Below are 23,874 nucleotides of genomic sequence, written 5' to 3' on the forward strand. Positions count from 1 at the left end.
ATTGCATGTAAAAGCTGGTAGATCTGAATAAGGTCTGTACCTAAGTCAATAGAAATTAGTCAGTTTCCTGGTCTTGACAATGCACTAGGGTTATGTAAGAACTCATTGGGGGAAGTTGGGGGAAGAGTACATGGAAGTTCTCTGTATGATTGTGTAACTTCTTGTAAGTAAAACTTTATTTCAAAATAAAAATACATAATTAAAAAAAAAACACCTTTTTTTAACTATCCTGGGCTTTGTACTGTAGAATTGAAAGGAGAGGGGAAAAAAAAAAAAAAAGAAAGAAAGGAGAGGGGTAGGTTAACCAGGGCAGCTGCCAATAGAGCTAAAGGCACAGGTTTAGAGGTGAGTTTGTGATTAAAGAGACTGATATTGAAGGAAGTTAATGAGCAAGAGAAGGAAAAATAAGAACCTTTGCTATAGTCAATATATTTCTTCTGTATAGCAAGTAAAAAACTAATTCTGTCCGATGGGGTTATCATCTTTTGACATCAATTGCTCTAAGGCTGGAGTATTTGGGTCATGTTTTTTAAGTGTTACCTAGTATTAAATAGCAAGCCATGTCAAAAACCTAGAACCTGCTGTTGGTATATTGGAGTGGCTAAGCATTCTAGTAAATATAGTTATAGAAACACTAAACATAGCTGAAGGTTACTTATCTGGTAATAATTTAAAAAAAAAAACATAGACAAGAATTTGAAAGGAGGCAAAATGACTGATCAGACCAATTGCTTTGCTCTCACACAGGCCATGCTGTCTTATTTTCATACAATCTTGTAACATGCTGAAGCCTTTAATCGGCCCCTAGTACTTTATACACAGTGAAGTATAAAGGGGAGAAGATACCAGAGACATGAGCACAGTGGCAACATCAAACTGTGAGAATGTAAAGAAGCCAAAAATGTACCCAACAGGAAAGGAACTTTAGAAATCATAAAGTGCTCACATGGGTTGAGTGTTGCTTAAATTCTTATTTTTATTGTCTATGCTAAGTCATAAGTAGATGCCTGACAGGGAGGACATTTTTGTTGCTGCAGGGATTTTATTAAGGCCCATGAAATCATTTAGTCTGGCCCTGCCAAGGCATTAGGGGTAAGTTAATGAAATGTTTGACCAAATATAGAAGGCTAATTTTTAAGTTGATAATTTTGTATGGCTCTTGAGTTATGTTATTAATATCCAAATGGCCCTTGGCAGGAAAAAAAAAGGTTTCCCACCTTTTTGGATAGTATCCAATCCAAGAGATGAATAATGAAAATGTCCTTTGATGGATAGGCTACCAAAAGAAAACTATTCACATAGCATTTGAACTAGTTTCTCTCCAGAAAGAAAATACAGGCATGCTTAGTAAATGCCCTGGAAGAATGGATATACCATGGAAATCTGGGCAGATAATCAGTGAGCACATTGGCAGCTCAGAATATATTGTAAATTGCTCTAATGTTTTGCATTAGAGTTTTAATTACTAGAATCAGATCATAGTCCTAATTGAGCTAGTAAGAAAAAAATTACCAGTGCTGTCTTTAGATTTCACTAGAGACTTCATTTATTGAGAACTTACAATGAGCCAGGCATTATTCTGAGATCTGAGGACACAGCAATTGAAGACTGCCCTGCCATCATGGCACTGAGACTCTAGTGAAACAAATGTTGAATCTAAAAAAACACCTGGGGCAGAGAGGTTCCCAGCCACTTTGGGATCAAGAGCTGCTTTTTTACAATTCTAAGACCCGAGATCACTAAACACATGTGTTAACACAACAACAAAATCCCAGCAGCAACAAAAATGTCCTCTCTGCCAGGCATGTACTAGTTGTTTCATACATGGTCTGGATCAGAGACTTCAATTGCGGTGGCTAGGGGGCCGTGTCCTTCTGAGGGAAGTAGATAGGTGGCCATGGTGAGGACCAGAGAACACAGACCTCCTCCCAGGGGCACAGCCACCTCTCAGCTTCCAGCAGCGGTGGGAATGCACTGACCCTATGTTAATGAACTGCCAGTTTCTCAAGATGGCCATAAATCTCATATTATTAATACACACACACACACAACAACAACAACAACAACAACAACAACAACAGAGGAGATACACAGAAGAATGAGGGCACCCACAGTGATTATCTGTTGTTCCTTCATGCTTCTTCCTTCTGTCTGTCCCTCTCTCCCTCTTTTCCTTTCATGGTGCCCCATAGTATAAACTTGGTCCCTAACTGTGGCCACAAAGTGATAAATTTAATACACAGAAGTTATACGAGAGAACCATACACAACAAAAACATCCAAAATTCAGCCAGTTTAAAGACAAGTTCTTAGAGCAACTGAATTCCATAAACCATAGCCAGGATAACCCTGAATGAACTAATAATCCACACTCCAAGGTATTAGCCCTGAGAAGCAACTCAATAGAAAGTTGCAAAAATATTTCAGAACCAATAAAGTCTTCATTAAGAAGATTAAGTAGCAACGAAAAAATGAATATAATAAAATGCTGAATTAGAAAAGCAGACTACAAATTGCAAAGAACTTAATAATTGTAACCAAGTCCATTCCACATACACGCGTGAAGGACCTAGCTTCCTGTTGAGTAGACTTTGCAAGTGCGCTTTACAGTGTGACGGGGTGGTGCAGGGACAGCTCAATCATCACCCTCACTTCAGGGTCTCAGATCGGAACCTTATTTTCATGAGATTTCCTGGGGGAAATGGAAAGGGTACGGGTGCTGATAGTCAGGCTCCAGGTCACCCAAGGATTAAGCCTCTTTAGTAAGGAGGAGAAGGAGGGCTGTCTCCAGCCTCCAGGGGAGAGAGAGTCCCAGGGGCAGTGATTTTATTCCGAGGGACAGCTGAAAGGCTATGTCTCCACCTGAGTCATTGCAATGGTCAGCATATGAGAGCCATTTTGAGATACATCTCATCCACTCTCTGGCACTAAGTATCATATAAACTCTGACAATGCCAATATTTATATCTCCAGCCTCTACCTCTGAGCTGAATCCTCAACTTGAATATCACCCCCCTGGCCTCCTCGGCATCTCCACTTGGTTGCCCACTAAGCATCTCAAATGTAAGATGTCTCCAATGATACTGTGTCCTTTCACAAACCCACGCCTGCTCCTCACATTGTCTTCGCCATCTTGGCTTCATCCTTTATGTCTCTTTTTCTCATGTACCATGTCCAGTCTAACAGCCAACCTGTTAGCTCTACCTTCAAAATATATGCAGAACCTGACCACTTTCCCCCCCGTGTGCTGTACTACCATGTTAATCCCTGCTCTATCATACTGCTCCAGGATTGTTGCCACAATCTACCTACTTGTCCCCTTGTCCCCTGCAGTCTGTTTTTAACAGAGCCACAAGGATGATCCATTGGAAATGAATGTCACATTATGTCTTTCTTTTCTTAAAATTCAACACTGGCTGTTCTGTGTCATCCAGAGTAAAAACTCAAATCCAACCCACTCACAAAGCCCCACGCTCAGCAACCCTCCTATCCTTCAGCCACTTCTTTGACTTCCTCTCCTTCTGTTCTTCCCTTCATTCTGTCCACTCAAGCCACACCAGATGGTGTTGGCCTTTATCGCCACCTGCCATGCTGTATATTTATGCATCAGGATGTTACTAGTATATAGTGCATGTCCTCCCAACAGAGTAGAGGCCCCTCTGCATCCCCAGCACCTACAATAGCATCTAGAACATAGTAGGTGCTCAATAAATATGAATCAAATGGATGGATGGATGGATGGATGGATGGATGAATGAATGAATGAACAAACGAATGAATACAGATGATTTTGGGAGTTTGATATATTTATAGGTTCAAAACAAAATATAATAGAAACAGGTCCTGTTGAATTCTACCTCTGTCTCTTTTAACTAGAAAGATTGTTACTGGTAAGAATTACTCACTGGTGGCCCTGGAGATCCTTCAGCACCAGGGAGGCCTGGGTGACCTCTTTCTCCAGGCCATCCAGGGAGCCCCAAGTCTCCCTTACTTCCCTGCCTCCCAGGAAGTCCTGGAGGGCCTGGCGAGCCTATGGGACCAGGCTTACAGGCACAGAGCCCCGCATTTCCTAGACAGAGGATAAAAGGCAGCTTTGTCATATTCCTGAATAAAATCCCAATAAAGGCTTTATAATACAAAACAAATAGTGAAAATAAAGAGTCTAATGTTCACAATTCTTTTAGCATAACTGATAAGGTGTACTGTGGGGCCTGGGCACGGAGTGGGGTAGGTATCCAGGCATGGGCTATATGGGGTGGATATATCATTTCTATACAAATGGGGTATTTTGAATCTTAATAAAGTCATCCTGACAAATTCTAGGGGGAAAGCTGATGTCCAATTCTAATTAAGAAACTTTAATAATAAGAAAGCTTCTTTTAAAAAAAAAGTTTGTTTCTTATTTGGTTCCTTTGGGGGGAAAAAAAGGTCTTTTGGTTGATTCCTGTTAAAGAATCAACAACAGAAATTTGGTTACAGTTCCTAAAGAGTCAACTAAAATTTTTATTGGTACTTCATCTCATGATAAAAGTGTGCACCATATAATGAACCTAAAACAGCTATATTATAGTGCAAAAAATTAAAATTTAAAAGCCACCAAGAATACATTATAAAATTTTCAAAAGCCTCCTAACATTTAAATCAAAAAAGGAGGGGATAGTAGAGGAATATCATGTAAGGAAAAATATCCTGTAAGTAAATTACATCTAGAAAATTAATACGTTAGAAAATTAATTGTAAGGCTAAAAGCAAGACACCCATGAAAAACACACAAGGTGACAAAACAAGCCAGAGGAAAATCATTTGGGCAAAAATTGAAAAAGGATCCCCAGTCAAATTTATAGAAAATATTCCTTTATTAACCTTTGGTCGAGAATATGTTTGTATATTTTCAGAAAACAACTCCGAGACCATGTGGATTCCAGCAAGAGAGGAATCGACAGGACTACTCCAGCCATGAAGACAGAAGAGAAGCAGTCCAGAGACGGAAGACGCTGATGTGGCCTTCCCATACTAGCAGTTAGCAGCTGTGCATCACTGCAGATTGCCCAGGACCAAACCGGACAGAGTCGGACCTGCATTACCACCATTTGTCCACCATCCAGAACTGAAATGTCAGTGCTGACATGTACACATAAGGAACTGTTGGACATTGAAATTGGGTCTCAAAAGAACTGTTGGCCCAGAAAAAAACTCACTACACACTGATTCATTTGCCTGTCACCATAACCATTATTGCTTGTCTCATTTTCGGTTCTTATAAGTGTATTTCTAATAGCACATGATCTCACTCATCTAGGGGAAATAATGAACAACATAGACTGATGAACAAGAACAGACCCAGAAACAAGGAGGCATGGATCAGACTGTCGGGCCTCAGGGGGAGGGTAGGGAAGGGTGGGGGTAAAGGGGGAGACCAACCAAAGGACTTGCGTGCAGGCATATGAGCCTAACCAGCGGTTAAGGACAACAGGGGGGTGGGGGCATGTGTGGGGAGGGGTGTGGGATGGGAATGGGGGGACGAGGACAAATATGTGATACCTTCATCAATAAAGAAATTAAAAAAAAAAAAAAGAAATTTGGTTACAGCATAAACCCTGAACATTTAAAGAAGCAAAAGAATATGTGAAGAGGGATTACATTGACTGCATTGAACATTACAATTGATAACTCACTACAATGTAATTATCAGGACTTTCAATCTCAAAATAAGTGTCTTTATGATAGTCAGACTCCTCAGCTCTCATACCCACCTGACTCAGATGGTCAAAAAGGCACCGAACAAGTCAGGGCAGAGAAACAGAGCCATACGCACTTGATGAGTCTGGGGAATAGGGGACCCACAGAGGGGAACTAAAATAAAAGATCAATACTGTTCTTTCTCTGCTTCTTTTAAGGCATCAAGAGGATTTCTTGGAAAAACTATTACTTTGAGGAAAATTTCCTGGCAGGTAAGTCTCTCCTTTATTCTCTAAGGTATTAGGAGCTGACTTTTTGGAAAGATCTAATCACATGATGAGCATGTAATGAAGGGGAGTATTTACCAGGGATAACTAAGGGCAGTGACAAATCTAAATGAAATGCCACATTGTACGCGTGGTAAGTGCCTCCCAACCCTGCACATGCCGTTGCTCCTAGGAATGCTACCTGTGCAGCATACTTGCCTTTTTCTCCTTTTGAGCCTCTTCTTCCTGGAGGACCCATTTTGCCTTTCGGTCCTTGTGGTCCAGGGTGTCCGACACTACAATATACAACTTTATAGTGGGAAAGGGGATGGGCAGAGAGAATCACACCGTTTTATGAATGTCTCCTACAGCACAAGTTAGGAGTGTCTCTTGCACTCACATCTTCCCCTCAGCCCATTCTTTCTTTCATTCCTCTTGATTCTTTCTCTCTGACATAAGAATAGACCATATAATTGTCACAGCATGCTTCTGCCACCATAACCTTTGGTAAAGTCATACTAATCTCAGCACTAATTAGTGGGTTGCAGAGCAAGGCAATGGACAACAACAAAACAAACCAAAACACTAAAAGTAAGTGTATCACAAGGATCGTTTTCCCTTCCAATTATCAATAATTACCTAATGAAGAAAGCATAAAGCAGATCTTGTGAAAGCAAAACTTAAGAGATACCTGATTAAGGGTGACATGAAGAATGCAAACTGTAAGTTCCTTGTTCTCTCCAAACTCCAATAAAATAGCATACAGTGAAAGAATACTATAAAAAGGCATAAACCTCAAACTAAAGAAAAGGAAACAACGGCAAAAATGTAAAAAGACTTAGCAGACCCTTAAAAAAGCTGAAGTCTAAGCAGGCAGTAAGGAAAGCGAAGAAAGAACACAATTTATATCAGAAATCCCTTCCAAAATTCAGGAATTGCAACCTCTGAAGTAGACAATGAGGCCACAAACAAGATCTCTTTCTCAAAAATTGCAGCAAGATAAAACAACAACCCTGCAAAGCTGCAGAAAGCAGTGCAGCAGGAAGAAAACTTTAAAAGAAACCATGTAATTATAAAAGCAGGTGAAAGAAGACATTTTATCCCTGAAACATGAACCGGCTGCTGCAGAAGGAACCATTAGAAGGGAACACTAGCAACAACAAAATCCTTGAAAATTAGAAAAAATATATGACAGCAGATATTTAAAAATTCAGGAGCAAAGTTGGAAGACAGAGATGAGAAAATCTCCTAGAAAGTGTTACAGAAAAATAAAAAGTAAAGAATAATAGATCAAAGATTTTACTGACAAATCTATAGAGTCCAGAAAGAGAAAACAGAGAGTGGGGAGAGGAGAGAATAGCTTCAAATAAGTAGTTTAATAAATTTTTTAGATGAAGATTTGGATCGAAAGTACCCACTACATGCCTGCAAATACATGCAAACGCACACACACAAAAAGGCAAATCACTGTGAAATTTAAGGACATGAAAAACTCATAAGTTTTTACAGAAAACAGATTTCAAACAAATGTCAAGTATCTAAATGTTACTGGAGTTTTTTAAAAACAACACTGGAAGTTAGAAGACAGTGAAGAATGCTTTTAAAAACCTGAGGGAAAGTATTTCCAACCTAGTATTTTATACTCAGCCAAACTATTGATCAAATTCTACAGTATATTAATGACATTTTCAGACATGTAAGATCCCCCAAATTCAAGCTTTTTCTCAAGGAGTATAATGAGAGAGTAAATGAGTGAAAGAAATATATGTGGTAGGAAACAAAGATAGAGAAAGAGAGAGTGCCCAGAATAATGGTGAAGGTAGATCTCAAGACAGTATCTCAGCAGTCGATTAAAAATGAAACCTGACCTAATTTGAACAACTCAAAAGCTCCAGGAGAGATTTATTTAAAGAGGTAACACTGATAGAATATTTAATGAGTTATAATGTACTATTGGGATATTTCTATAATTCAAGGTGGGTTCAGGTTGAATTAGCAAACACACAAAGGAAACAAGACAATTGTTAGCAAAATATCATGCTAGAAAAGTAATGATAGATAGTATTATGTGGCAGAATTGGTGAATGGCATTTTATAACTATTCATTGTAAACACGGAGTATTTATTTACTTGACTGAAATTAGGATACTAACAATATTTTCCAGTGTGCCCATGTGTGGTTGGGAGGGAGGAAAAGAGAGCTAAATTTATCTTATATAGAGGGAATGCAAAAGATAATGCTCAAACCAAAAAATTAAGAAATAACAATACAAGTATGTTGAATGGCAACATAGAGACAAATAACCAAAGGTCCAAGAAGAAACCGGAGAAGGGGTTGCATAGGATGGCAGTTCACCATAACTGGCTTTGTAGAACTGTTTGAATCCTAAGCCAGGTCCATTATAGCTCTGATAAAAATTCAAACTACATTAAAAAACACAAATTGTATTAACTTACAAAATTCTATCATTACACTTAAATTCTCCACCAAATAGTATGATATGCTTTCATTGATGTGATAGTCTAATAGTATCAGTTTATATTTTTTGTGGTATTAATACCACAAAACTTGGCTCAGGAAATATGAAGAATTTTTTTTAAATATTTAGAAAGTCACATTTTCTGAATGACACTACAGATATCAAGTTCAACATAAATGCTAATGACTGAGTGAGGAGCACTTTACCATCTGATCCCGGAGGTCCCTGACGTCCTGGTGCTCCCGGCAGTCCGGGTGGTCCCGGGTCCCCTGGTTTTCCTGGAGCGGAATCAGGTCTCGCAGGAGGGCCGGCTGCCCCTGGAACTCCCGGATGCCCGGGTAACCCTGGTGGCCCAGGGTGTCCCATCATGCCTCCAAGAGAAACCAAGAATGAAAACCACACAGACTCTCAGATTAAAGGTGTCTGTTAGAAATCAAAGCAGTGCATTCTGCCTTGGACTGAGGGAGTTTTTAAAGGGGGAAAAATGTAATTAAAAAATAACTGAATATCCCCGTCATCAAAATGCCTCACCCGCTATGAAACAAGCACATAAGCAGAAACAAACAGATTTGGGGAATCAGATTTTCTCTCCTTTTCCCCATTCTTTAGTATTATTGGGAAAGAAATATATATTATCTAATTAAAGTTATTTATTTCAATCTTTCCACCTTGATAACTTGGTAAAAATAATATCAATAAGCACATTTAGTGAATAAAAGTATGGACTCACAAAACCATCTATATAGGACATGAAGCACCACGGCAACCTAGGTTGGTGGGGAAACATAGAGGTGCTGGATTTGAACCTGGCCTCTCCCTCTCTGGCCACAGGTACTTAACATCTTTAATCCTATATGTCTGTCTCAGAGGCCTATTACAAGGACTAGATAAAAAAATCCACCTAAGAAGCTTAGTGCAATATCTGACAATAGCACGTGCTCATCAAACGATTAGTTTTCAGTGTGTTCAGAGGAGGTCAAAGTGAGTAATGCAGCAGAAGCTAAAGCCTGCTTTCCCTTGACATTCTACTCCCTCTCTGGTGGCTTTGCCTTAAAGACAGCTGGAAGCCTTTGTGTGACGGTGACCACTTGTCTGAGCCGTCTTCCTAAGCACCCCTGGCTCTAGAATCTCTTTGTGGAAGATTGCAGTTTTCAAAGATGGCCACGTGGTGCTCTGTTCCTCATGTTATTGTGGAACCTTGACTTTCCCCATCGCAAGGTGGAGGGTTTCCCTCCCTTTGAATGTGGCAGGCATTTGTGATTGCTTGGGCTCATGGAGCACGATGGGAGTGCCACAATGGTTTCCAAGGCTGGATTATTAAAGGTGATTCCGTTTATGCCATGTGAGCTGAAACACTTGGGCCTGAAGTCCTGGCCCACCGTAGAAGCAAACCCACTGTTCCAACACCACCACATTGTAAGGAAGCCAGCCTAAGTGAAGTATAAACCCACAAAGAGGTCTGAGGTTATATGAGAGATGTAGGAGGGAGATGCTTGGCCAGTCTCACATTCCAGTTCCTTCCTGCAATCAATCCTTGATCTAGAATGGCTCAGCTTAGCCCTTCTAGTTTGAACCACAGAAAGAGTGGAGGGTACTATAATGATTGTCGTTATGTTAAGTCACTAGGTTTGGATAATAAGTTCATTGATAGACACTGAAACCCTGTCGATAATCAGTAATGTAGCATGCTAGTTAAATAATGGCTTTCATTATTGTGTGTATATGTGCTGGGGCTTTACATATTTCCACACATTATCTTTACTCTTCAAACAATCCTGCAAAGTTTGTACCTTAGAGATAAGCCATGGAAAATTTAGGCCAAATATGAGTAAAATAATAGCTAACATCAGTGAGTCTTTACTATATGCCAGGCTGTAGTCTAAGAACTGTATAGGTAGAGATATAGGTAGATATAGATATAGATATAGATATAGATATAGATATAGATATAGATATAGATATAGATATAGATATAGATATAGGTATAGGTATAGGTATAGGTATAGGTATAGGTATAGGTATAGGTATAGGTATAGGTATAGGTATAGATATAGATATATAGATTACTTCTTTCAACCTGAACAAGAACTCCATTTTGCAGACGAGAAAACTGAGGCACAGAGAGGTTTACTAGATGCCCAAGATCACACAACTTGTAGGTAGAGGAACCTGGAAAGCTCTTAGTCCTTAGTGTGAATGCATAACTGTTTCACTATACTAAGTGGCAGGGCTGTGATTCAATGACAGGTGGCTGACCCCAAAGCCCTGCTTACCTCATGCTAAATACTGTAGACCATTAAAAAATAAAATATGTATAATAAAGGCTCTACACATTGGTGTATTAAGGCAAAAAGAACATGTGTTCCTGCAGACTTGGCTGTTATCTTGTCCTCATGCCATTCCTAAGACCTGACTCTGAGTCTCTACGATGAGTGGATGGACCTGGATGCTGCCTTGTGCCAATGCCAGTGAAATGCTCAACCACCTTCCAACAGGGAGAATGGGCTACAGTGTATGGCATACCTCAGCCTTGACCACCCATTTGAAGAGCTTGAAATCAATTAAGTGTGGCCAGCATTAAAAAATGTTTCAGAAGAAAAGAATGGAATAGCAAAGGAATGCATCATATACCCTAAAGGTATGATGTTGTGAAATTTCTGTTTCAATTATATGTATATGTGGACACACATAGGTGTGTGATGTAATGTAAATGCAATCTATATATATAAAAGCCTAAGCAACCAGCCGACCAGCCAGTAGCTATGTCATACACTGACCACCAGGGGGCATATGCTCAATGTAGGAGCTGCTGAGCTGCGGTCACTTGGCAGCGGTGGGTCTTGGCTGATGCACCTGAAACCAGAGAGGAGGGAGTCCAATTCTGGGGTGCATCATCTGAGAACCGCCCTCTCTCAATCTGGGACCCCTCGGGGGATGTCGAAGTCTGATCCCTGCAGGCCAGGCTGAGGGACCCTACCAGTGCACGAATCCATGCACCGGGCCTCTAGTTTATTATAAACAAACCCAAAAGGAGAAATCTAAGACCAGAGTCTAATGGTTCCCGACCAAAGAGTGCTCTTATGGTTTATACAGGCTCAGGTCAAGTAAGCCAAGGCTACAGTGTCTAAAGATGGAGTGAACCAAGCAAAGCTCTGCCACCCTTGTGGCCATCAGATCCCCCAAAGTGGAACTAGATTCATGAAAGATTAAACAAGAAGGCGGGAGCTAGCAGTTGAATATTTCAGGAAACTTCTTAATCCTCCCGGAAAATATAAGAAGAAACACAGACTACATGGAATTACATTTATTCAAGACTGTTCCCCTCACATGTTTAATCAGTTCTCCTGGGCTGTAGAATGCAAATATCCTCTACATTTCTGTTCCTAATCTTACTAGGAATAGTAACCAGCACAGCACTTGAAGGAGTTCAAAGTCCTTAGGTCAATAGAATTATTTTCCAGGCTCTTCATCAAATATTACCATGAGACAGAGGGGATTTTTTCCCCCCAAACTATAAGAGAAAGTTTATTTAGAAAGAGGCAGAAGAAGGGCCCTTGGAGCTTAGGAGAGAGAAAGGTAAAGGTAACACGCTTGGGGGAAAGAGAGAAAGGAGAAAAGCATATATAGGGAATTTTATTTTATTTTTTGGGGGGGAGGAGGGAAAGAGGAAGATTGTTGTTTTGCTGTGTGTGTGGTGTGCTTTTTTTAACTTAGACTGAATCAAAATTTTACTTTTTAATTTGAGATTTGTATTTCCACATTTCACGTGGGAAATTTTAAGTTGGGAGCAGATGGACGAAGTCAATTTTGACAATTAGGTGTCAAAAGGCGAGCCCTCCAAGAGCGTGGAGAAGACCCAAAGAAACACGGGAACCCTCACACGGTTCCCAGATCTCGTCTGCAAATGATGCTGTCCTGGGAAGCCTGTTATGCAGGTACATTCCTCACCACACCCCTGAGACCTTGACTGAATATTTCTGAGGTGCGGCCCAGGAACCTGGGTTTCTTCCAAGCAAGTGATTAACTGGTTGGAGTGTGTGGTTCTGAACCCTGGCTGTCCATTAGAAATACGAGGCACTTTAATAACAGCAGATGCCTGGGTCCCTGCCCCAGGGAGTCCAACATTCTTTGTCTGGGGTAGAGACAGCCCTCGGTGTTTTGAAACACTCCTAAGGTGATTCAGTGTCAGCTAGAGTTGAAAACCTCCGGTGCAGAGGAGGATGTAGCAGCCCTGGTTTATAAAGCCAGTGGATTCATACCTGGACAGGTTTCCCCTGGTCGACCAGAGGGGCCGGGGGGACCGGGGAACCCAACAGCCCCCATTTCTCCATAGCGGCCAGGGAGTCCTGGATCCCCCGGAGGACCTGCCAAAAAGAATGACACTTGTGAATATATTAACGTATACCTAAATTTTAAAATCCACACACAAGTACTTTCTCTGATGCTTGCTGAAATACAACTAGGAGACTGCTTTACAGTTTCCCTCCATATTTTAAATGTTATATCTTAGATATGAGCCTTTCATCTGGTCTGCAGATGCATGACCTTGGAGTGGCGCTGTCTGTCATTGATTTAGGCCGCTCTGGTCTTGAAGGTGCCATCTTGGTAGGTCTTAGTCAAATGGTTTTACATATATTTTAATAGCTAAAAAACCCTACTCTCTGAAAGGTGACATAGAAAAAAAAATCCTAGCATACAGTGTACATACTAAAATAAAATTTGATGCGTCTGCTGTTAGAGATGAACCAAGATGTATAATTATAAATTCGCGCTAAAGTTCACCTATTTAGCCTGCCTTGTGTGCAAACTATGGCAATACTGGGCCATATTCCTCTTTCAGGGATACTCAAACCCCATTTCCACATTATTAATGGAGGACCTGGATGAAACACAAACCTTTGAGTGGAAGAGGTGGAGTCGTCAACACCCCTGGTGGTCCCGGGTATCCGCGGTCTCCGGGATCCCCCTGGAATCATTAATTCATTGGCTTTTCTTAGAAATAGGAATATTTTCTCATGTTGCCTAGCACTAAATAAATATTATAAGGACCAAGAGTCCATTCATAGAAGAAATTAAGACTATAGGCCGACTAGAGAAATGGATAGTTCATGGACTTCTAGGAAAAACAGGCATTCGACCTCTTCCCTAAGCACAGAAATAAATAACCAACTAGAAAAGTTCTCTCAAGAGAAAATAAAATGGCCCTCACCAATTCTGCTCACTGGTTGAGCATCGGCCAACAGACTGAACGGTCTTGTGTTACAATCCAGTCAAGGGCATGTACCTAGGTTGCAGGCTTGATCTCCGCATATGGGAGGCAACCAATCGATGTTTCTAACATCGATGTTTCTCTCTGTCTCTGCCCCTCCTTTCCACACTCTCTAAAGATCAATGGAAAAAAATATCCTCAGGTGAGGATTAACAAAAAAAGAAAATGTTTTTAACTCCAATAAAGTTATTCCATCCTCATAAATTAGATACCTCTGAAGCCATAAAGTTTCTTAAATATATCATGAGCATTAATGTCTGATTTGACACTCTAGGACAAATTCAAGACAAATTCAAATTATTCACCTACAAGAGCTGAATCCACATTTTATTTTAACAGCAAATATGGTCCCCTTCATTGTGTCCTCTTAGTGCTACCATGGCTTGTCCTGGGCTAGAGCTGAATGTAAGGTCACCGAGGTTGCAAAGAAACAAATCAGTGGTGGTAAAAGCAAAGAGCTCTCCACAGCTCCCTCTGGTTTTAATCGAGATGCTGGATGATCCCCATGGAAATTTTTGAACTTTCTAAAGGATCATTGTTCAAATGTAAAATGTAATCATTACAACATGCAATAAAATAATACATACAAAATTAACTCTGTCTCTTTCAAAAGTTATATTTTTGAATCATTCTTTGAAATATTTTTTAAAACCTATATTGTACAACATAAGGGATGTGGAATTTTGTCAGGTGGATACTCTAACAGGTTCACTTTTTTTTTTACCTTTGGACCAGGAAATCCAAATGATCCAGGAGTTCCAAACAGTCCTTGTTCGCCCTATAAATAACCAGAAACATGCCTTTTATAAAAAATGTAATTAGGTGACAAATTATCTCATTGTCATGTAATTTGAGCGACACACGCTCACAGAGATTCTGTGCAAAATCTTAATATCTTAACACTACTTTGGGGTTGCAGCAGTTTTGTGCTTTAGTCTTTGCCCCCACAGCTAAAACATGTAATTCGTAAAGTGAATATGTCTCCCTTTCCAATTCTGCATGTGTGTTTGCATGCATTGGTCCAACTTTTGAATGACACTCAATTGCATTTACTAATGAAAGTGTATTTATCCTATCCATACTGTACACTTACCTTTAATCCTGGAAAACCTGGAGATCCATAGGAGCCAGGGACACCCTAATAAATTCACACAAAAAATGACACAAACTGAATTAAATTAAAATGCATGCATCAGCTCAAGGAATCCTGTTTCACGTGATGGGATTGCAACAGGCATATTTCATCTTATCCGCTAAGGTTGTTGAATAAAAGAAAATAAATATAAAGTAGATTTCATTTCTTTATCACATTTACTATTTTAATTGGTCTTTAGTCTTATTTTTAAAAATGTATGTCCTCACCAGTACTTTAAATTAAAAACATATTTTGTTGTTGTTACTATTCCATTTTAGTTTATTTAACTTAATGCTTGCATTTGTCTAAAAATCTTTGAAATCATTGCAATATAATTTGCCTACAGATTAACAGTTGCTCTAAGCATTATCAGCAATAAAAATTACCATGGAAGCCAATTTTGTCCCACTCAGCACTAAATCTAGAGCCAAATAAACCCAATACCCATGCCTACGGGGTCTGGCCTCAGTAGTCACTCTATGAATGGGGACCACATTAGTGACATGTGTGGTGATGTTTGAGGCCTGATTCTGTGCTTCTTTTTTAGCTCCTGCCCCTACATCAGTACTTTCTTTTATCAAATAGGATTAAATGAACAATTCCAAGTTACTATCACACTGACACTGAGCCAGACAGGAAATTCCACAATCCTGGTACTTTCCTCCAATTCTTCTATCTCCTGCTTGCCAGTTTTATCTAAATGATGTCAATAGAAGGGGTGTTTTGGGACTTTGAGCTATTATACAATTCTTGTTGTCAAAAATCTATTGTTCCTATTTGAAACAATCCCATTTTTGAGCTCTCAGAAGTAGTGATCTAGTTTTATAAAAATGTAAGAAAGAAATGCCTCCATACTCACTGAAGTTAAGGGTGGCATGAACGGTCCTTACCCGAGGGCCTGGGAAGCCAGGGATGCCCTTTTCTCCTTTCTCCCCAATACCAGGTTCTCCCTTAGAAAGATGGCATTTACAGGGGTTCAAACAACAATATTTCAGCAATAGGGAATGCAAACACAAAATGAGAAATAAAACCTGTTGCCAGCAAGTTAAAGAAATCAACACTTTATAATAGAAACCCTACAGGATTATGATAAAATAGTGACAAATTCTAGTAACATATATTGACATTTAAAGCAATGATAAAGAACACAATTTAAAAAAAAATTAAGATAGCACATCATACACATTTTTTAAAAAGTGACTTCAATAAATTACCTTGGGTCCTGGAGGTCCTGGAGGTCCAATCATTCCAGGTATTCCTTTTACACCCTAAAAGTCATAATGAGTGTAATCTGGCTTATTATTATTATTTTACCCATTGCATTCCATCTCAGAAATTGTCTTTACGCATCTATTGTATTAATTTTTAAAATAAGAAATTACTCTTCAACTGTCACTAATTAGTAACTAAGGTCCAGGAGCACCTATGAGCCTGACACTGTTCGGGCCAGTTCTGTGTGAGAGGTGTGTCATCTGGGCACAGGTGGGGAATGACCATGGAGCCATGGCAACAGATGCACGCTGGGAATGCAGCCACTGAGAGGAATGTCTCATTTTGAGCCAATTAGTAAAATTTAATCCAGTAACTGAACATCATCAACAGAACCTGCATGTGGCATCCATAACATCAGCACTGGAGGCTAACAGAGGAATTGATCTTTACCAAGAGTGCATTATGTGCCCAGTTCTATGCATCAGTTTCCTTTTCTATCATCAAAACATCAAGCCCAGACAACTGGACTTATAGTGTTTTTGTCAGCCCACATACCAAAGACAATATTAATGGGGCATATTTGATGAAGGACATGTCACAGTTGAGCAGCCCAAGCTAGGTCTGGGTAAACTTGAAAACATTGGTAATCTTTTCAAGCCTCATTTTCCAACTTTGTACATGGGGCTAATAATTGTACAAGCCTGTTAAGGTGGGGTTGGGATTAATGCAGTGATGGGTGTAGGTGCTCAGGACTTGGCTGGCTCAGGTACGTGTTCAAGCAATGGTGGCTAGTACCACTTTACCAAAGTAACATAGGGACTGGAAATTACCTTTTCTCCTTTATAGAGACAAGAATCAGGTGGCTGTACCAGTAGGGTCGGTCCAGGAAAACCTTGCTGGCCAACCTCACCCTTGAAAAAAAATCAAGATAATAGGAATTTCATATAAACTTTATTTTGAAGTAAAATTTAGTACAAGGAAGACTTTTACCCATGGATTGTGATGTAATGCTTAAAATCCCGTGTGTCATGGATTTAAAACTAAAACCATGACATATAAACGATGTAATTTTAAATATTTATTGTTTTTCATAACTAATACACACTTGTTGTTAAAAATAAATTTAAAAAATAAAAGTGCCCCATAATCTTACCATCCTAGAGATAATCTCCATTAAAATGAGTGTATATTTTAGAGTCCTCTTGTTATTGTTGTAGTTTTTATAAAATTGAGCGTACACTTTTATAACCTGTATTTTCTGTTCAATATTATATCATAGGCGCCTCCCCACATCAGGAAATGTTCCAATATGTCTTTGGCAATGTGACATTTTGTTAAATGGCTGTACACCATGCACCCAACCAGACTGGGACTCCCTGAGAGAGGGGATCCCGTCTGTCCTGTAAAGCCCCACACCCAGCACCGTGCTGGTCTGGCACAGAGCAGATTCCAGTTTCTGAACTATTTGCCCACAGTTGTTGAAAGAGCCATTCCCCAACTGCTACACATTCAGGCTTTTGCCAGAGGAGCTGCCATTTTGAAACATGTTAGCTTGTCTTGCCAACATCCATGTTTCAGTGGAAAGGGCTGTCAATGTGAGAGAGGGAGGCAGCGGGGATCGTGTATTGCTAAGAGCTCTGGTTCCGGTTATTTATGTTTTTATTTATGTGTAAAACTTGGGATTTTGATAAAATTATAAAGTTAAGGCAAACAAATCAGTAATTAAACAAAACTGCTATTCCGAATATAATATAGTATCAAAAATCTTCACTCTCTTCCTGCTGGGGTGAAGTGTATCATATAAATGGACTTGAGTTTTAGAGTTTAATTTTGTCAGAACTGTCATTTTATAGTCAAGGGTAATGGTACCATAATAATTCAGCAGAGAAAAGTCCCAGCCATTAAATTGGGCAGCGATGAGACAATGAACGCAGTTACGTGATCATCAGAACAGCCTCCACTACCGGGCAGCACATACATGTCAACATCTGCTCTCCAGGCAAAAGGGGTTCTTACCGGGTCTCCCATCTGCCCCTTGACTCCCATGCCAGGATTGCCCTGAGAAAGAAAAAAATAAATTAATTGAATTGCTTTTGAATATTACAGGAATAATTACAAACAAGACTTCTGGCCAAGCAATTTTTTGAAGTTCACTTATTAAATGCACTGCGAAGTCTAGTGAGAGGAAAGACATCATCCCGACGGACATCAGTGGTCGTTTAGTCTCACTGTACCTGGGTCCTATTTGTATATTTTCCTCATGGCTGCCTACCTTCACACCCGGACTCCCAGGATGGCCCGGAGGCCCCTAAATCAATGGCAAAAACACAAATCACAGATCAATTGCAGAAACCAGAATGTGTCTTTGTTGGTTGTCCCAATTCCTCTTTAGGAAACCCCTAATTTACTTAAAAACACCCATGGGCTTCACCCATGGGGGAGGCTGCTTGTTATACCCACCTCCCGGGAGGGGCCCATGCTTCTCGATGGACTCACACAGGTAAGGAGTGGGCGTGCACTGATTCATCAGGTGATGTCCTCTCAAAGAGCCCACCTGTGCCTGACCCAAGATGGGAACTTGGTTTTTAGAGGGGCAGCATGAGTGGGGCTGTACTTACCGGTAACCCCGGCTCTCCTGGGGATCCCATTGGGCCTGCTGGTCCTCTAGCACCCCTTGATCCCTAAACATGAGAAAAATCAGTGCATTTTTTACCCAAATCCATAATCATCATTCACAGCAAGAGCTGCATGTAATCCCAAGTGGATATAAATTTCCAAAGGAATCACAGTCCCAACACATCCCCCTGCTGGAGCAGCTGTCTTCCCAGCAGCTCTGCCTCGGATGTAGGGCACAGAGCTCCATGGGCCAATCACTCCGGCAGGTATGACAAATTCCTATGTTAGGATCAAATTCAACACCAGAAATCAATCTACTTACTTACAGATAAATTTTGTAATAGCATAGGTAGAGAACAAAGAAACTTGTTACTGGCTACTCCTAAATTCCATATATAACTCTGATATACAACAGGACACTTTTTAGTTTTTAATATTAATTAGCATTAATATATGAAAATATGAATGTATTTATATTCTTTAATATATTTTTAAGCGTGCCCTTTCAGATCAGTGTGAATAGAAATGCTGTCCCCAGTTTGAGATCACGATGGTTAAGCCAGAAGTCAACTTTCTGTAACCTGTAAGTTGTGGCATAATTACAGAGATTCACACGGACAGCTGTGGAGAAAGGCTCTCTGCTCTCCCACTGACTCTGCCCAGGTGAAATGATTTGCAAGTGTGCAGTGAAATTGTTCTCTTCAGGAGGATGAATTTGTTTTTATTTTCACAGCAACATCAAGGTATCTCATTAATAATGACGCAAACCAAGCTTCGGAAGTAGGAAGGAAATCAACCTGGGTAAGTACTCCTGTCTACAGCCAGAAGTCACCAAGCAAAATTATGGGTTAACAACTGGGAGGTGGAAATGGATTTAAGTTGTAATCTTGTAAACATTGATAAATTGGAAAGACTAATATAATCATTGAGTTACAAATTTCAGGGAGATGAAAATGGCCCTAAATTTTAAATATGATACGCAATGACTGATTCAGCAGTCTTTCCACCTGACATATATTAGTGTCTGGGCAGACTTCTCTTCTAAATATCAATGACTGTATGTACATCAGCAAATGATTATTGAAACATAGAAGAGGAAGGTAATTGGAAGCTTGCCAAGGTTCCAGGACGGCCTCGGGTGTGACCTGTGCAGTCAGATGGGGTTTCGTGCTTGACTTCATGCTCTGCTCTCACCACCTTGACATTCTTTATACTTTTTGAACACGGGACCTATATGTTCATTTTGCACTGGGGGGGTCCCGCACATTTTTCGGCTGGTCCTGCTGTGATACATACAAACTGTGGGGACAGAAGGCTATCTGGGATCACACAAAAGCACATGCCCGCTCAGACTTACTGGTAAGCCGGGAGGTCCTGGGTTCCCTCTGTCACCCTGCAATAATGACACATTGCTTTAAAAGAGCAACACCATTTCCTAAAACACATGATGTAAAAGTAGACGCACACACACAGGGGGTTTGGCCTAACGTGCAGTCTGTTCAATTTTTCCCGGTTGAGAAGACAACTGTGGAGGGCTCTGTGGAGATGATCATGGGCCTCCATTCTTAGGCCCGAATTCTGCTTCTACTCAGCTGAAACCAGAGGCGGTGCTGGAGTCCTGAGCACGTGGAATCAAGATGCGGTTTCAGCTTTCAATTTAAAATGTTCTAAACCCAATGGTCCCGTTTCATCACAGTCTTTCTCTGGTCCACGTGCCAGACCCTGCCTCGCTTTATAGACACCCTGCTCCGTTGGTCATCCTAGAGTAAAGGTAAAGGGAATGGCGTGAAATTCTCTCCCCGCTGCCTCTGTGCAAATCCACCACTTTGCGACTCTGCCCTGAGACTCCACTTACTCTAAAGAATCAAAGGGGCTGCAGGCTCTTTTTCAAATGTAAAATATAACATATTGTAAAATATATGTTAGATAAAAGTTTACATTTTAACTATTTTTAAGTGGACAGTCCTGTGACATTAAGTACATTCACATTGTTGTGCAGCCATCATGACCATCCATCTCAAGAGCTTCTCCATCTTCCCCAATGTAAACTCTTCCCAGTTTACAATAAATACTAACTCCCCATCCCCCTCCTCCAGCCTCTGGCAAAAACCTTTCTATGTCCTGTCTCTATGAATCTGAGTACTCTAGGAACCTCATACAAATGGAATCACACATTATTTGTCCTTCTGTGACCCGCTCATTTCACTCAGCATGATGACCTCAGGGTTCATCTATGTTGTAACATGAGTCAGGATACTCTTCTCTTTAAAGACTGAGAAATATTCCATTGTATGTATATACCACTTTCTGTTTATCCATTCATTCCTCAGTGGACACTTGGGTTGCTTGCATCTTTTGCCTATTGTGAGTAGTGCAGCTATGACCTTAGGTATACAAATATCTGCTCTTTGAGTCCCTGCTTTCATTTCTTTTGGGTATAGAATTGCTTAATTATAGGTTAATTATGCAATTATTTTTTTGAGGAATCACCATACCATTTTGCACAGCATCTGCACCATATACATTCCCACCAGCAATGCACAAGGGCTCCAATTTCTCCACAGAGTTGCCAACACTTATTATTTTCCATTTTTTTTAAATAATAACCATCCAAATGTGTGTGACATAGGCTCTCAAGACCATTGTTTCTCCAAGGTTATTAACCCTGTTTCTCCTTAAGATGATGAATTCTCTATATCCACATTCCCTTCTTTCTTACCTGTTCTCTCTTGCACAATTATAAAGAAAAATACCCACCACAACTCCTATTGTACAGCAAATGTATAGTTTACAATATAAATTATTATAATAGATCATCAGCACTGGTAAGATAGGGTAGATATTATTTTAATTTCCTTCCACAAATAAGGAAAATGAGGCTCGAAGAGGTTAATGGGTTACTTAAAGTCACAGTAGTAGATAAGTGTCAGTTCACTTCTTCTAATACACATGCTGGTTCCTAGATGACCCTGCTTTTAATACTAAGCTTATTAATAGAGTGTTTAAGCCATAAAAAAGCATAATTTTTATTGCCTAACAAGTATAAATAGGCATAGAGGCCACACACAAATACTGCGAGCTCGCTAAAGGGATCCCCCTCCAGTGGCATGGAACTCAGGGTTTAGTAGGAGCAACCTAGAGCTAGTCTTATCTAATTGTTGTAAAATATTCTACCTTATGACAAGTGATCGTGTCATGAAAATGTACTGTATCTCTCCTCCTGACTTATTCTTTCTAGTGATCTCCTTCTTCTTGTCCACAGCTACTTGTTTTAGAGTGATGAAGTGGTCATTCAAGAGCTTATTTCTGAATATTTGTATACCATTCATTGCTAGAAACACAAAAGCATTTAATTTACCAAGGAGAGTACTATAAGGTTTCCATAATTTTCCAGTTCAATAGTGATAACTTCTAGTATACTGGGGTGCAAGTATTCATATCGCATTTTAACTACAAATAAAACAGTGCTTCCCAACTGGGAGTAATTTTTCTTCCCAAGGGGACCCTTGGTAATGTCTGGAGATATTGTGTGGGTGGAGGTTGCTACTGGCATCTAACAGGTAGAGGCCAGAGATACTGTTTCATATTCTACAGTCCATAGGCCATCCCTCACACAAGTGGCTAACTGGCCCCAAATGTCAATAGTGCCAAGGTTGAGAAACCCTGAAATGGTGTATCCGTTGCCACTCTGCAAAAAATAGTGGAGAGGTGTGTGTTGGAATGTTACAGCCGGAGCAGCTAAAGCCAAGTGCTTCACACAAGAAGAATGGTGCCATGCAGAGGGCCAGGGTGAGGATAAAAACCAGCGTGCCACCTGGCCGGTGTGGCTCATTTGTTGAGCATCAGCCCATGAACCAAAAGGTCACTGGTTTGATTCCTGGTCAGGGCACATGCTCAGGTTGTGGGCTCGATCCCCAGTAGGGGGCGTGCAGGAGGCAGCTGATCAATGATGTTTCTCTCTGATCAATATTTCTATCTCTCTATCCCTTTCCCTTCCTCTCTCTCTAAAAATAAATAAACATATTTTTTTAAAAACCCAGCATGCTCAGGAACATTTCAAAGGGAATCTCAGTTCATGTGTTTCCTGTATGGGTTTACCTATGTTGGGGAAAAATTATTTTAAAGCCACCATGATCAGAATGCTTACCTGACTACCTTTAATGCCACCTAAAATGAACACTGAATTTCCTTTTTCTCCTTTTTCCCCAGGAAAGCCCTGAAAATAAAACATTCACTTAAGAGAGGAGAAAAGCACATTACTATTTTAGCATTTTATTTCCCATGTGAAATATTACTCACCAATAAAATTACCATTATAGGCATATTTCACTAGTGAAGATTTCTTTATTCTCTTCATTGTCATTATCACCTTAAGGTTCTCATATATAGTCATTCAATATTCAGTTAAAATCTATTAAGAAATCTCCAAAGATAGAGTATCTACTAATATATTTCTATTATAAATATATGGTATATATGAGTAGTTTATACTAATATATTAATAGATATTTATTAATTATATAGCAGGGAAATTGCACAACACAATCTACATGTATTATTCTTATAAGTAAACATTGCAGTTGTCAATAATATGCCATAGAAACAGTTGTTTAAAAATTTAGTTTATTTATTTCACTATTTGTATTTAAAATAGAGCCTATGCACCCTTTATAAGATTAACTTTTAAAAATCAGCATGTCCCTTTTGTAAGTTTTTTTGTATGTAGCTGCATGTTTATTTAGGGTATTTTTAAAAAGTGAATGAAATACCTCAGTGTATTCTTTTTTCCCCAAAAAGTTTTCACATTAGATATCTTAATATCCCATATATTAATATACCTCAACTGGGTTACCACATAAAAATTTTAACCCTTTTCATATATCAAGCTCCTACAAAAGACATGCAGATGTCAAAGTTAACCCCTCTTGGGAGAGTGCCTGGCTTTGCTTCTGATGGGAGAGACTCCTGGTTTAATGGTAAGCTCCTCACCAGTTCCCTTGAGCAATCAGATTGCCTGCACAGGCAGTCCTTTTTCCCCATAGTTCCAAAAGGCATGGATTTCAGTCCCACGTTTGAGTAAAAGAGCACCAGTCCTCCAACTAAATGGTTCGAAATCCAGTTACCACTGCATTAACTGAGTAACTGCATGGAGCACAAACTTCACTGCTAGCTCATGGGTCCACAGATCACCCCTAAGTGACATGGGAATCATGATCAC

General features: G+C 39.9%; 1 protein-coding gene across 1 annotated transcript in view; it reads right to left on the bottom strand.

The window, feature by feature from the left end:
- The window catches only part of COL4A4 (collagen type IV alpha 4 chain), a 113,925-nt gene that overhangs the window by 51,497 nt on the left and 38,554 nt on the right, over positions 1–23,874 (bottom strand). The window contains exons 8-22 of the mRNA XM_079782112.1: positions 22,804–22,872; positions 20,014–20,049; positions 18,659–18,721; positions 18,313–18,348; positions 18,057–18,098; positions 16,871–16,951; positions 16,043–16,096; positions 15,719–15,778; positions 14,787–14,831; positions 14,418–14,471; positions 13,321–13,390; positions 12,684–12,788; positions 8,631–8,795; positions 6,164–6,253; positions 3,905–4,068 (exon numbers count right to left, since the gene is read on the bottom strand). Coding sequence (XP_079638238.1) covers positions 3,905–4,068; positions 6,164–6,253; positions 8,631–8,795; positions 12,684–12,788; positions 13,321–13,390; positions 14,418–14,471; positions 14,787–14,831; positions 15,719–15,778; positions 16,043–16,096; positions 16,871–16,951; positions 18,057–18,098; positions 18,313–18,348; positions 18,659–18,721; positions 20,014–20,049; positions 22,804–22,872 — 1,134 coding nt within the window. The remainder of the gene's footprint in view (positions 1–3,904; positions 4,069–6,163; positions 6,254–8,630; positions 8,796–12,683; positions 12,789–13,320; positions 13,391–14,417; positions 14,472–14,786; positions 14,832–15,718; positions 15,779–16,042; positions 16,097–16,870; positions 16,952–18,056; positions 18,099–18,312; positions 18,349–18,658; positions 18,722–20,013; positions 20,050–22,803; positions 22,873–23,874) is intronic.

The sequence above is a fragment of the Cnephaeus nilssonii genome (assembly GCF_951640355.1).
Source record: "Cnephaeus nilssonii genome assembly, chromosome: 10".
NCBI lineage: Eukaryota > Metazoa > Chordata > Mammalia > Chiroptera > Vespertilionidae > Cnephaeus > Cnephaeus nilssonii.